This window comes from Lycium ferocissimum, chromosome 4 (genome assembly GCF_029784015.1).
Source record: "Lycium ferocissimum isolate CSIRO_LF1 chromosome 4, AGI_CSIRO_Lferr_CH_V1, whole genome shotgun sequence".
Classification (NCBI taxonomy): domain Eukaryota; kingdom Viridiplantae; phylum Streptophyta; class Magnoliopsida; order Solanales; family Solanaceae; genus Lycium; species Lycium ferocissimum.
Window position 1 is genome coordinate 50,192,755 of NC_081345.1, and position 12,381 is coordinate 50,205,135.

General features: G+C 32.5%; 1 protein-coding gene across 3 annotated transcripts; it reads left to right on the plus strand.

Moving 5' to 3' along the window:
* Window positions 1-1,450: 1,450 nt before the first annotated feature.
* On the plus strand, window positions 1,451-12,012 carry LOC132053454 (homeobox-leucine zipper protein MERISTEM L1-like). 3 transcript variants are annotated; one of them, XM_059445498.1, is made up of 13 exons: window positions 1,451-1,798; window positions 1,947-2,417; window positions 2,899-3,164; window positions 3,291-3,408; window positions 3,904-4,092; window positions 5,079-5,531; window positions 6,078-6,179; window positions 7,267-7,467; window positions 8,060-8,228; window positions 8,969-9,240; window positions 9,860-9,955; window positions 10,675-11,067; window positions 11,702-12,012. In XM_059445498.1, exons 3-12 carry the CDS (start codon window positions 2,944-2,946, stop codon window positions 11,053-11,055), a joined length of 2,202 nt encoding a protein of 733 aa, XP_059301481.1. In that variant the 5' UTR covers window positions 1,451-1,798; window positions 1,947-2,417; window positions 2,899-2,943; the 3' UTR covers window positions 11,056-11,067; window positions 11,702-12,012. The 3 variants fall into 3 exon arrangements, with proteins under 3 accessions (XP_059301481.1, XP_059301480.1, XP_059301482.1); XM_059445497.1 differs by having other exon boundaries at window positions 1,451-1,788; window positions 1,932-2,417; XM_059445499.1 differs by lacking the exon at window positions 1,947-2,417 and having other exon boundaries at window positions 1,451-1,788.
* Window positions 12,013-12,381: the final 369 nt, after the last annotated feature.

Consider the following 12,381-nt stretch of genomic DNA (forward strand, 5'->3'; position numbering starts at 1 on the left):
ATTTTCTTTAATCGTGTAGTGAGTCTGGTGATCCTAACCTTATTTTGATAAATAAAGAGACAAAGAATGTTCTAGCCTCTAGGTGAAACATAAATCTATGATGATATAACTAAGGATGCAAAATGTTAATACTCCGTCCGTTCGTATCACTTGTCCACTTTTCCTTTTACACGCCTTTAAGAATTCATAAATAAAAGTGTATTTTTACTACATTATGCTTATCTCTCTTCAATTAATTGCACTCTAATCAATATTGGTTACTTAAAAAAACAATTAATGTTAAGGGCAAAATAGGAAAAACTTAGTTAATACTATCTTGATTTTCTAAGGGAATAAATATTTTAGGACGGATATATATATTTATTGTAACGTGGACAACTAACATGGAATAGAGGGACTAAGGGAGTACTGTTTTTTTAAATTATTTTGCTATTTATTTTTCATTTTGTTCACTAGAGGGATATGGGAAGACAGGAAATGATGAAATAGCTAGAAATTTTGGAGAGGCCTGAATCCAGTAGTATCTGAGCTGTGAAGTGTCTGTCTGCTTTAGGATTAGGAGTTAAGAAGCCATAATCGTTTCACCATACCCCTATACGGAGAAAATATTCTTCTTCGATTTTAATTTTCGTGTATTCCAAATTTATTAATCTGACTAATTTAAATTCATTACAATCAATAAAAATGTATCTGGTGTCAATTAAAAGAATTAAAATGCTTTTTATTTAAGGGTGTAGTATTTGGTGTGAGGAAAATATCCCCCCTCTCAAAGTGTTATTCTATTCTATAATACATGAGAACCCACTTAGAAAAATAATTTTTTGCTTACTTACCAAATATTAAATAAATATGTAAAGAAATCACTTATTTTAAATTAAACATATTCTATAAAGATGTCTTCTTTCAAACAAACACACCCTAAAGTTCTTCCATGGAACTCAAAATCTCGGACCGAAATGTAGGGCAAGTTACACATTTGAACGATTGGTCAAAAATAATTACATCCTCTAACCAAATATATAAAAGATACATATTATTATGTATAAAATATGTATATTTTAGTATACAAAAATATATATTTATCGCCTAGTGTTTTGGCGCATGAATATACAGTGTAAAAATTCCTAAATTTAAGAGATTTCAAGCATCCCATTTGTTGCCTCATTTGCTTTTTATCATGTTATTTTATTGTCATAATTTTCTTGATATCATGCTTCAAATCCTTTTCTTTTCTTTCGAATTCAGGGTCTATCGAAAACAGCTTTTCTACCCCACCCACAAAGATAGGGATAAAGTCTGTACATCCTACCCTCTTCAGAAATAACTTATGGAATTATGCTGATCTTCTTGTTGTTGTTACTACTCTTGTCAACCCCCACCCTCTCTCTCTCTTCACCTACAACATTTAAAACCTCTCTAGCAACCATAAATGCAATTTCATCCTCTCTATACGCTTTGCATTAACTCCTTTGCTGCCACATCTTCTCCCACCTGTTCCCTTCCTCTTCTTCACCTTCTCATCTCTCTCTCTCTCTCACTATCTCCTGTTTTGATTCTATCTCTTTTCTTTTTCATCCTTAACCTCAAAGTATTCTTAAATTCTAGTCACAAGAAAAGTGTTTAATTTGAACCTAAAAAGGTATCTACATGTTCAGTCTCCAAAAGGTAGTTGTTTTCCAGTAACCCTTTGCCTGAAAACCAGATTTAACCATTTTCTTTCTTTTATCAAAACCCTAATACTTCAAAGAAAAAACATGCTCTTGCTTTTCTCACAAGGCTTCAACGACTGTAAGTTAACGTACTATCATTCTCTTGAATTTTTATAACCTTTATTACTTGTTATAACAAATCAAATCACTCTACGTAATAAGTAGTTTCACTTGGTTTTTTTTTTTTTTTGACTTACCATTTTTTCCGTTATATTTTTGCAGAAAGAGAAATGCTAGTGAAGTTGGACTTTACCGAGATACTCGTGGACGTTATATCATATACGAGTACCTAAGTTTGAAAAAATAAAAACAGCGAAAAAAATTAAGCAGTTTTTGAATTCACACTGCGTCAACTCTGTATTTGTTTCTTTTGCTAAATTTTGTCATTTCAGTCTTTTTCTATGGTTGACTTGCAAGAACCGAGACATTTCTTCCTTGTTGATTGCTTCTGAATTTTCCCATTATTTTTTTTCCCTTAAAAGAATCTATAAAAAGACTCTATGCCCTATCCTTTCTAACCAGTAGTAAAAACCAAACACACAAAAAACCACCTAGTAGTACTACACAGAGATATCTACATATATAGAAAGACAAGCAAGAGAGAAATTGTTTTATGGCTTGAAGGGCTTATGTCATATATGTCAAGTGGTGAAAAGTCCACTGCCATGAAGTTTCCAGCAGGCTAGAGGTAGCAAGTATTCAGTAAAAGTAAGTCATTTTAACATCTTAATGGTACAAATCATCTCTAGCGCAATAGATGGTGGTTCAATTCTTACTGTCTCTATTCTCCTAGTGAAATAAAAAAGAACCCTTGGTTTTATCTCTCTTATTCTTGAGATCTGCTTGGATCTTGAGGTACTAGGTAATAAAGACCATTCAAGTCGAATTATTTGTAACAAAACTTCACTTTTTGACATCATTTTATCTTATTAATTTTTGGAGAGAGATAGAAAGCTTATAATTAAGCTTGTCATATGCATGTTGATGAAATAAATCAAAAAATGAGTTTTTGTTCAGGAATAAAATTTTATTGGCACTGTCCGTATCTGGTTCATCTATGGAATATTTGAATTTTTTGATCTTCATTTCTTGGGCTTTGTTACTTGTTAGGATCTATTTTTCTTTTATGGGGTGTATAAACGGAGATTAATTTCTCTTTTTGTTTTTCCTCTTTGGTGTTTTGGGGCAGATTAAAAGTCATTAGTTAGCTTTGCAAGAAGGAAAAGTTATCAAGATGTTTCAGCAAAACATGTTCGATAGCCACAATTTTTTGCTTGATATGAGCCGTAAAACACCAGAAAACGAGCTGGATTTAATTCGAGATGATGAATTCGAGAGCAAATCGGGTGCTGATATCATGGAAGCCCCATCTGGAGACGATCAAGATCCTAATAAACGTCCCAAGAAGAAGCAATATCATCGACACACTCAGCATCAAATCCAGGAATTGGAATCGTAAGCATTCATTCATTTGTTTGACATATATACTTTAACTAAATATAATTTCGTAACATTACTGTTGTAAGTGTAATTTAGTTGAACTATAGCCCGTTCGTGATTATCCAATTAATCATTCGACAGGTTTTTCAAAGAATGTCCTCATCCTGATGATAAACAAAGAAAAGACCTGGGGAAAAGATTAGGGTTGGAGCCTTTGCAAATCAAGTTTTGGTTCCAAAACAAACGTACTCAGATGAAGGTAATTATATTTTTCTATTTCTCCAGTTCTTGGTGGATAACATAAATTTTTGGGTTAATATCTAATTTTGATCCTTGTGATATTTGACTAAACATAATTAATCTTTAGTTAATTGTGTGCACTTTTAATCCCTGTGAACATTCACAAATTTACCATAATTATTAGTCGCTCCACTACTTAATTACCTATGTTATGTTAAGCGTGCCTTTGTTACTCTATATTTGATGGTAATATTATTCTAAAGTTGAAATACAACATACTCTTACATAGGAGGACTAAAAATACACATTTTGATTAATTGAAGAGTAAATGTGTTTTGTCAGATATCACAAGGACCAAAATCAGAATATTTTTATAATATAGGGACCAAAATGCTGTTATCCCTAAAATTTGAAATAGCTTTAAATGCGCTGCATTCAATGTAATTGTATATGAGATATTTGCAAATAATTCATATTCAATGGAATTAATTGTGCTCTTAATTAATTTTGCCAGGCTCAGCATGAACGACATGAAAACACACAATTGAGGAATGAGAATGACAAACTTCGTGCTGAAAATATAAGGTATAAAGAGGCACTTAGCACTGTTACATGTCCAAATTGTGGAGGGCCTGCTGCCATAGGTGAAATGTCATTTGATGAACAACACTTGAGGATTGAAAATGCTCGTCTAAGAGAAGAGGTACTTAATCAAATCCTAGCTCTTTTAAGTAGTGGATTATAATCATTGAATCCTGCTATATTACATATATATGTCCCAATTTATGAGAGTGAAATTTACAAATAGTCATTTTTCAGCTTATATAATTAAAAAAAAAATCTGAATTCATAGAGCAGTTGAATTTGAGATTTCATTACAATGACTATTTTTTAAAATAGAAAAAAAAAAAAAAAAAGCTTTTTATAATTTTATAATAAACAATGAGAGAGTTTTGTGTATTTTGGGATGGTCAAATCATTAAACGAGCTAGTTATGATCCAACCCCACCCAAAGTTTATTTGAGTAAGAGTATGATTGGGTTTTTAAAGATGCTTGGATTACATTTGATCCGTTGGATTACACTATCTTTAATTCATTTTTCTGAATAGTTTGATGAGTCACCTCTTGTTTACTCCGTTCGGTAAAGTCAAAAAGTTAGTCATAACCCACCTGATTAAACTTGAGTGGGTTGGGGCCGTTGGGCTGATTAATTACTAAGGTAATCTATGGGTTTATTTTCTACCACTAATATATTTCTCTGCCCGTTTCACTTTATGTACCAAACTTATTTCCTTTTAGGTCTGCCTAAAAAAGCAATGATCTCTTCATAAATTTGGAAGTAATTTAATTTAAACTTTTCATTTTATTTTTAGAAATTTTTATAGTCACACAAATATGCATATTTAAAACTTCAAATTTGAAAAGATTTTCTTCCTTTTTAAAATTTCGTGTCCATGTTCATATAAATTAAAACAATCACATAAATCTACATAAATTAAAACAATCACATAAATCTACATAAATTAAAACAGATGGATTAGTACATATACAATCCAAGTTATAGTACATTCTTGTCACGCCTGTTCCGTCTATTTTAGATCTGCAACACTACCTTTGACTCATGAATATATGGTCTATACATCGCTACTAAAATTTCTTAATAGTATTAACATGATTTTGTCTTGTAGATTGACAGGATATCTGGGATTGCTGCAAAATACGTTGGGAAACCAATACTAACTTATCCACAACTTCCTTCACTTGGACCACCAACACGTTCACTTGATCTTGGTGTTGCAGCAGCAAATCTTGGTCATCATCAATTAGGAGAAATGTACACTAATACTGCTGGTGATCTTCTTAGATCAATTTCTGGTCCTACAGATGCTGATAAACCGATAATTATTGAATTAGCTGTTGCTGCAATGGAGGAGTTTATTAGATTGGCTCAAACTGGAGAAACTTTGTGGATTCAAAGTTCAGAAAATTCTAATGAGGTTTTGTTAAATGAGGAGGAATATGTTCGGACATTTCCTCGAGGGATTGGACCAAAGTCACTGGGTTTAAAATCTGAAGCCTCAAAGGAATCTGCTGTTGTTATCATGAATCACATTAATTTGGTGGAAATTTTGATGGATGTGGTATGTTTTTATATACTTCCCTCTGCTTCATTTTATGTTACACCTTCGAATTCAATGGTCAAACTTTTAAACGTTGACTGTGAATTCCGACATAAAATCTTAACTTTTTTGAAATAGAATTTATTACATATTTAAAAATCATGTAAAAAAAATTCTATAAATCAAAATAATTTATTATTTAAATAATTTAAAAGGTGTATGAATAATCTCGGTAAAAAGAAATAGATTGACTCCAAAAATCAGAAAGATGTCTTGGCGAGAATCTGCTGTTGTTATCATGAATCACATTAAGACAAAATAATTTATTATTTAAATAATTTAAAAGGTGTATGAATAATCTCGGTAAAAAGAAATAGTTTGACTCTGGAAATCAGAAAGATGTCTTGACGAGAATTTGCTATTGTTATCATGAATCACATTAATTTAGTGGAAATTTTGATGTATGTGGTACGTAAGAATTGCTTTTATGTTAGTCGATATTGTGCTATTCTTTTTGGTCTTTAATATTTTAGTTGTGTTTAATTATAAATCTTGTAATGATTGTAGAACCAATGGACAAGCTTTTTCACCGGCATAGTGTCAAAAGCAACGATTTTGGAAGTCTTGTCGACTGGCGTCGCAGGAAACTACAATGGAGCTTTGCAAGTGGTATGATTTAAGTTCTACTAATCATATCCTATTATATTCTGTATTTGGTTGGTATTTTGTTCCAAGTATAGACAATTTCACAAATGGCCACTCAATTTTTCTTTTATTGCATCCTAATTATTAAATCGCAGGGGTGTCAAATAGATGTGTTGATGTGAATTTGGGCGAGTCAAAATGGATAAGTTAATAATAGGATAGTTCATCATTGACCCGCTCAAAAGTTACTTGGTTAAAATGGTTGGTCTAAAATAGGCTAAACATTAGTTCATATACCAACCCGTCCATCTCTTACTAAGTTTTAGTTTATTTTTTATTTTTTATTATAGCTGTATATAACACATATTATCAAAAGAAAAGTTTTCTTAAAAGTATTTAGACACAATTTCTCATGAGTCAATTTAAGTTGCATACCAGCCCAACTTTTAGATGGATTGAGTTAATGAATGAGAGTATTGGGAGGGTCATATATATTCAACCTTTCCTGAGTATCGCAATCCACTTAACAATTTTTCTAACAAAAAATTTTCAAATTTGCCTAAGTATCATATAAATAGTATCTCATTTCTTTCCTCTGAATGACTTTTTGCAGTATTTAGGTAATCTCACAACAAAATATTTTACAACTTTCGTCAATAAAATTGAGTAATTTGTTGATAAAAAAATGTAGTGCGATAAATTAAAGTGAAAGCTGAATGATCATTCAAGAAAGCACCCAAATTTAACTTTATATGGAGATTAGTTTTACGGGGATAAAATACTTAAAAGTCAAAAATAACCTTGACTTCATCTTTCTACATTTTATTTACTTCAGAATTAAGGTCAAATTACAAACTTTAGCGTTTTTTTTTTCCGTCCAAAACTTTAGCATATCTACTAAATGATCCAATAATAATCTCTATATATGTTAATAAGGTCTTATAATAATTCCTCCATAACTTTATCCTCAATTGTCCAAAGTACTTGTTGTTATCAAAGAATTTCCTATATATATTTGGTATCACGTCTTGAAGCTTTAAACGAGTGTCTCGTTCTGCTTCTATATTTAACTACCTTTTAATGGATGTTTGTTTTTACTTTTCAATTTTAGATGACAGCTGAGTTCCAAGTTCCCTCACCACTTGTTCCAACTCGTGAAAACTATTTTGTGAGATATTGTAAACAACATGCTGATGGAACTTGGGCAGTGGTTGATGTTTCCTTGGACAATTTGCGCCCTAATTCAGTGTCACGCTGTAGACGAAGGCCATCTGGTTGTTTAATTCAAGAATTGCCAAATGGTTACTCCAAGGTACGTGAAGTCAGTCCTAAAATTGGAATACTTTCACACTACGCATTGAACATTATTGAATTTAACTTATATAAATCCTAGTATTAAAAACTTTTATACAGGAGTATCAATTTTAATTGGTTAGTTACTGGTTTTTGTGCTATTCAATTAATAGTTTGTTCGGCCAAGCGTACAAAATTTGCTACTTTTGGAGAGTAGTGGTTTGTATTTCACTAATCAATTTGAAAAGAACTTTTGCCAATATTAGAGAAGAAATTTTCACTTGGCCTAGGTTCACAAAGTGCTTCCGGTAAAAAAAAAAACTAATTTTTCAGCTTCTGCTACTTACTTAAAAGCATTTAAAAATTTGGCCAAACGCCTCAACTTTCTACAAAAAGCACGTCTTTTTAAAAAAAAAAAAAAAACTTTTGGCTTCCTAGAAACTTTGTCAAACAGACTATTGTATAAGATTACTATAAATAACTAGTATAAGTAGATGCTATAATAGGTAATTCTAATATGGTATATGAAAGTTGTTTATTATTAGTGTAGAAAAGTTATATTTAAGTTTAGTTGATTTATTAATTATTTTATTGTTTTATTTATCCTCTAGGTTACGTGGGTCGAACATGTTGAGGTGGATGATAGAGCTGTCCATAACATCTATAGACCTCTTGTGGATTCAGGCCTGGCATTTGGTGCAAAAAGATGGGTAGCAACATTAGATAGACAATGTGAACGACTTGCAAGTGTAATGGCCAGTAACATCCCAACTGGAGATGGTAAATTCAGATGTCTTCAAATTTTCATCCTTTTTTTTAAAGAAACTTATAGGGTATCTTTGGTATGACAGGAAAATATTATTATCACAAAACAAGTATTTAATTATCAGAAAATATTATTTGCACAAAATAAGCATTTAATTATCAGAAAATATTTTTAACCAAATGGGTGAATATGATTTTACTCACTTTGCCGGGCCGCCGGGAGTCCAAATGATTTTCCTCACTTTTGCACTAGAATGACTTGTTAGGTGTGGCAAAGTCAGCTCAACTGACTCATTTATTAATATAGTCCATTTTGACCCAATCAATTCAGTCCATTTGAAAGTTGGGTTGATTTGGTCTAAATATGTAGTCTAACTTGACCGACGAAAAATGTTTGTCAATATTTTTTAAGAAGACAATTATTTGATATATTATAAATAGCCCTGATAAATAACAATTTTTTTATTAGTTAATTAAGCTAATTATGAGAAAACAAACAATGAAATTAAAACTATACAATAGTTGGATGGATTGGGCATTGGCCTATTGTCTTGCCGATGTTGACCAAGTTCATCTCAATCCAAGTAACTTTTTGGTATGACCTACACATTTATTAACTCGTCTTATTTTGACCAGTTCAAATTCAACCCATCCGTTCATTTGACACCCTTACGTCAGTCATACCAAACACACCCATAAGCCATAAATGGATTTTAAATTTCCTTGAAGTCATGTTTTTAATTTTTCTTATGCAGTTATCACAAGTCCAGAAGGTAGAAAAAGTATGTTAAAACTTGCTGAGAGAATGGTGAATAGCTTTTGTGCTGGTGTTGGTGCATCAACTGCTCACACATGGACAACATTGTCTGGAAGTGGTGCTGATGATGTTAGAGTTATGACCAGAAAGAGCATAGATGATCCAGGCAGGCCTCCTGGAATTGTGCTAAGTGCAGCAACTTCATTTTGGCTGCCTGTTTCTACAAAGAGAGTTTTTGACTTTCTTAGGGATGAAAATTCTAGAAATGAGGTAAATGATGAAGCAATTGATTTGCATACACTTTGTTAAAATATCTCACATCGGTGGTTCAAGGGATGGGTGGACTCTTTATATGGACTTGGACAATTCTCTCCTCATAAGCTATCTTTTGAGGTTGAGTTAGGCTCAAGATCTATTCTCTACAAGGTACTACAGCAGGACCCATCGTAATTAGTGTGTCCAGCCCTGGGCGTGAGGTGGGGTGTTAAAATATCCCACATCAGTGATTCAAGGGGATGGGTGGACTCTTTATTGGGCGTGAGGTGGGGTGTTAAAATATTCCACATCAATGGTTCAAGGGATGGGTGGACTCTTTAGATGGACTGGGTAATCCTCCCCTCATAAACTTAGCTTTTGGGTTGAGTTAGGCCCAAGATCCATTCTTTTACACGCTTCATTTTCAATTGTTATAAGAAAGCGTCAAAGATGTATAACTAGTTGATTTAACTTCATACTGATAGTGTACATAACAGTTCATATTGATCGGATATAGACACGTCAGACCTCAATTTTCTTTAAAATAAAGATTCCTGTTCAAGTTTCAAAATATCTTTTTTCCAATATAAAGATGAAGTTTTATGTTTGTGACAATCCATAAAATGTGTTGCAGTGGGATATTCTTTCAAATGGTGGCCTAGTTCAAGAAATGGCACATATTGCAAATGGTCGTGATTCTGGCAACAGTGTCTCTCTACTGCGTGTTAATGTAAGTTCTCTATATGGCTCATCAATTTGACATCTGAATCTTCTAATAATACGAAAGGACATTCAAGTTCAGAATCTTGTGATCGTACGTTTATTTTAAGTTTAATTTTTTCTACAGATCTCTTGCCAGATATTAATGCTAGAAGTAATTTTTTTTAAAGTTAAAACCATGGCAAGGCCCTGAAGTGTTGTATATATCGGATAATGCACAAACGTAAGAGGACTTTGCCTGGCCTATGCAATTAGTTGTCCCCTAAAAAACTAAGCAATTTTATTAACTAGCAAAAAAGTTTGCTTCGTTATATCTTAGTCTAATACTTGGGAGCGGCCACCTATCCTGTTGGAAGGGTCCTTTGGCACCTCTACGAAGTTAATGAAAGTTATGGAAAAGAGCTGCTTGATCAAATAGTGATAGAAGTTTTCGCCAGAAGTAAATTAAAACAAGAATTAGTTTCCGAAGTTTGTTGCTAATCTGTCGCTAAATAATTCTTAGCTAAACATGATATTTGATAGCCATTGCTGATCTGTTGTAAAATAGGAATAACAACGGATTTTTGCGTTTAGCAGTAGTAGTTGTCCATCGCTAACTCCTATTTTAGTATTATATGGGACTGCGATGACTATATTCATTGCATAAATGAAGTGACATTATCCATGACAATTCATATCACGGACCTCAACATAACGTTTCCAATGAAACTGTAAATTTATTTTATGTAGAGCGGAAACTCAAGCCAGAATAATATGCTGATACTCCAAGAAAGCTGCACCGATTCCACAGGATCCTACGTTATATATGCACCGGTCGATATTGTTGCCATGAATGTGGTGTTAAATGGTGGTGATCCTGACTATGTGGCTCTTTTGCCTTCTGGTTTTGCAATACTCCCTGATGGTTCTACTAGTACTACTCCCTCTCATGGTGTGATAAATCCAGGGACTAATAATGCTGGCGGTTCGTTACTCACTGTTGCATTTCAGATTTTAGTTGATTCAGTACCAACAGCAAAACTTTCCCTTGGATCAGTTGCAACTGTTAATAGTCTCATCACCTGCACTGTTGAAAGGATCAAAGCTTCTATAGGGCGCGAAAATGCATAACCAATATCTAAGGTAAGATGCTCTGCCTATTTCAATTTATTTGACACACTTTTCGTTTTAAGTTTGTAGTTGATTGAACTTTTACACTTTTCATTTTACTCGTAATGAGCAACATTTACAACCACATGAACATTCTGACATGTTAGCTACAAATTTCAAAGTTTTATAACCCCACACATACTTACATATTTAAGCTCACAAGTTTGAAAATATCTTAATTCTCTATTTAAACTCCGTGCCAATATGTTATCTATATTAGATGCATATGCCATTAAATTATGTGATCATTTCATTTAAAATGTCTTTTATATATAATTTATTAGTCTTCCTAGAAGATTCTATGAAAAGAAAAAACCAAAGTAGTGACCTAGCTAGTGGGTCAACCAAGTGAAGCAGAACAATAAAGTCTCAGGTTCAAATTTCACCCGAGACAAAAAAGCCTTTAAGTGATTTTTTCTTATTTATCTAAGTTTTAGTGGGTATTATTCGATTTCTCTGCTGATGGAACATAACATGTACCTGTGAAATGATTCAAATACATGCAAATAAAGTCTAATATTCAAATTCCAATACGTTAATCTAATGGAGTTTCGATGTATTCATTATTCTCATCTAACCATTTTGTTTAATTTGTTGGGTACTGCAGTTAAATTTCAAAAGGAGGAAAAAGGAAAAGAAGGATGAGTTTACATATATTTGTAGTTGAGGAGAAGGGAAGGAGTCAAGAACGCACCTCAAGTAATAGGTTCGGGTATTGACTTCATCATTAATGAAATTAATTTTGATGTAAACAAATTCCTTCTTTTGTTTCTTTGAATTCCCATCAGTCAAATCATGTTTATTTTCTTGTTAGTTTTGGTTTCACTTTTACTTAAGGAGAAGGTCCTTTGGGTATGTAGGAAGAGGATTGAAAATTGGATATTTCAAGTTCTCCAAACGATTAGTTTTTGTGAAGAATTGCAAAGTATCAAAAATTTCGTTTAAGTCATCAGAGATTTTTTTTAATCAATTAGTTCGAAATCTTCTATATCGACAAATATTTAGAAGAGTGTAGGATGATTTTATTTGCGCATTGTAATGTAGAGCAATTAAATTTTTATAATATCAAGCTTAGAAGTTGGATGAGCTTAAACAAAATGACATGAGTAGTGATGATTTATATAACTGATCACAATTCTACTTGTGATTGAGACGCAGGTATTATTGTACTGAATCTTTTCTTTCAATTAAACACTTGAGTTGTAGACTTTAAATGATCCATTGGGCGTTACACGAAGTTTGAACTCTCCATGGTGTGTTTAGTCTCCATGGCTTAGTTTCCAAAAC

Excerpts from the sequence above, each read along its gene's own strand:
- LOC132053454 (XM_059445498.1), top strand. The coding sequence starts at position 2,944 with ATGTTTCAGCAAAACATGTTCGATAGCCACAATTTTTTGCTTGATATG. Across the intron at positions 5,532-6,077 it reads TGGAAATTTTGATGGATGTG|AACCAATGGACAAGCTTTTT; the intron begins GTATGTTTTTAT and ends TAATGATTGTAG. Across the intron at positions 7,468-8,059 it reads TGCCAAATGGTTACTCCAAG|GTTACGTGGGTCGAACATGT; the intron begins GTACGTGAAGTC and ends TTTATCCTCTAG.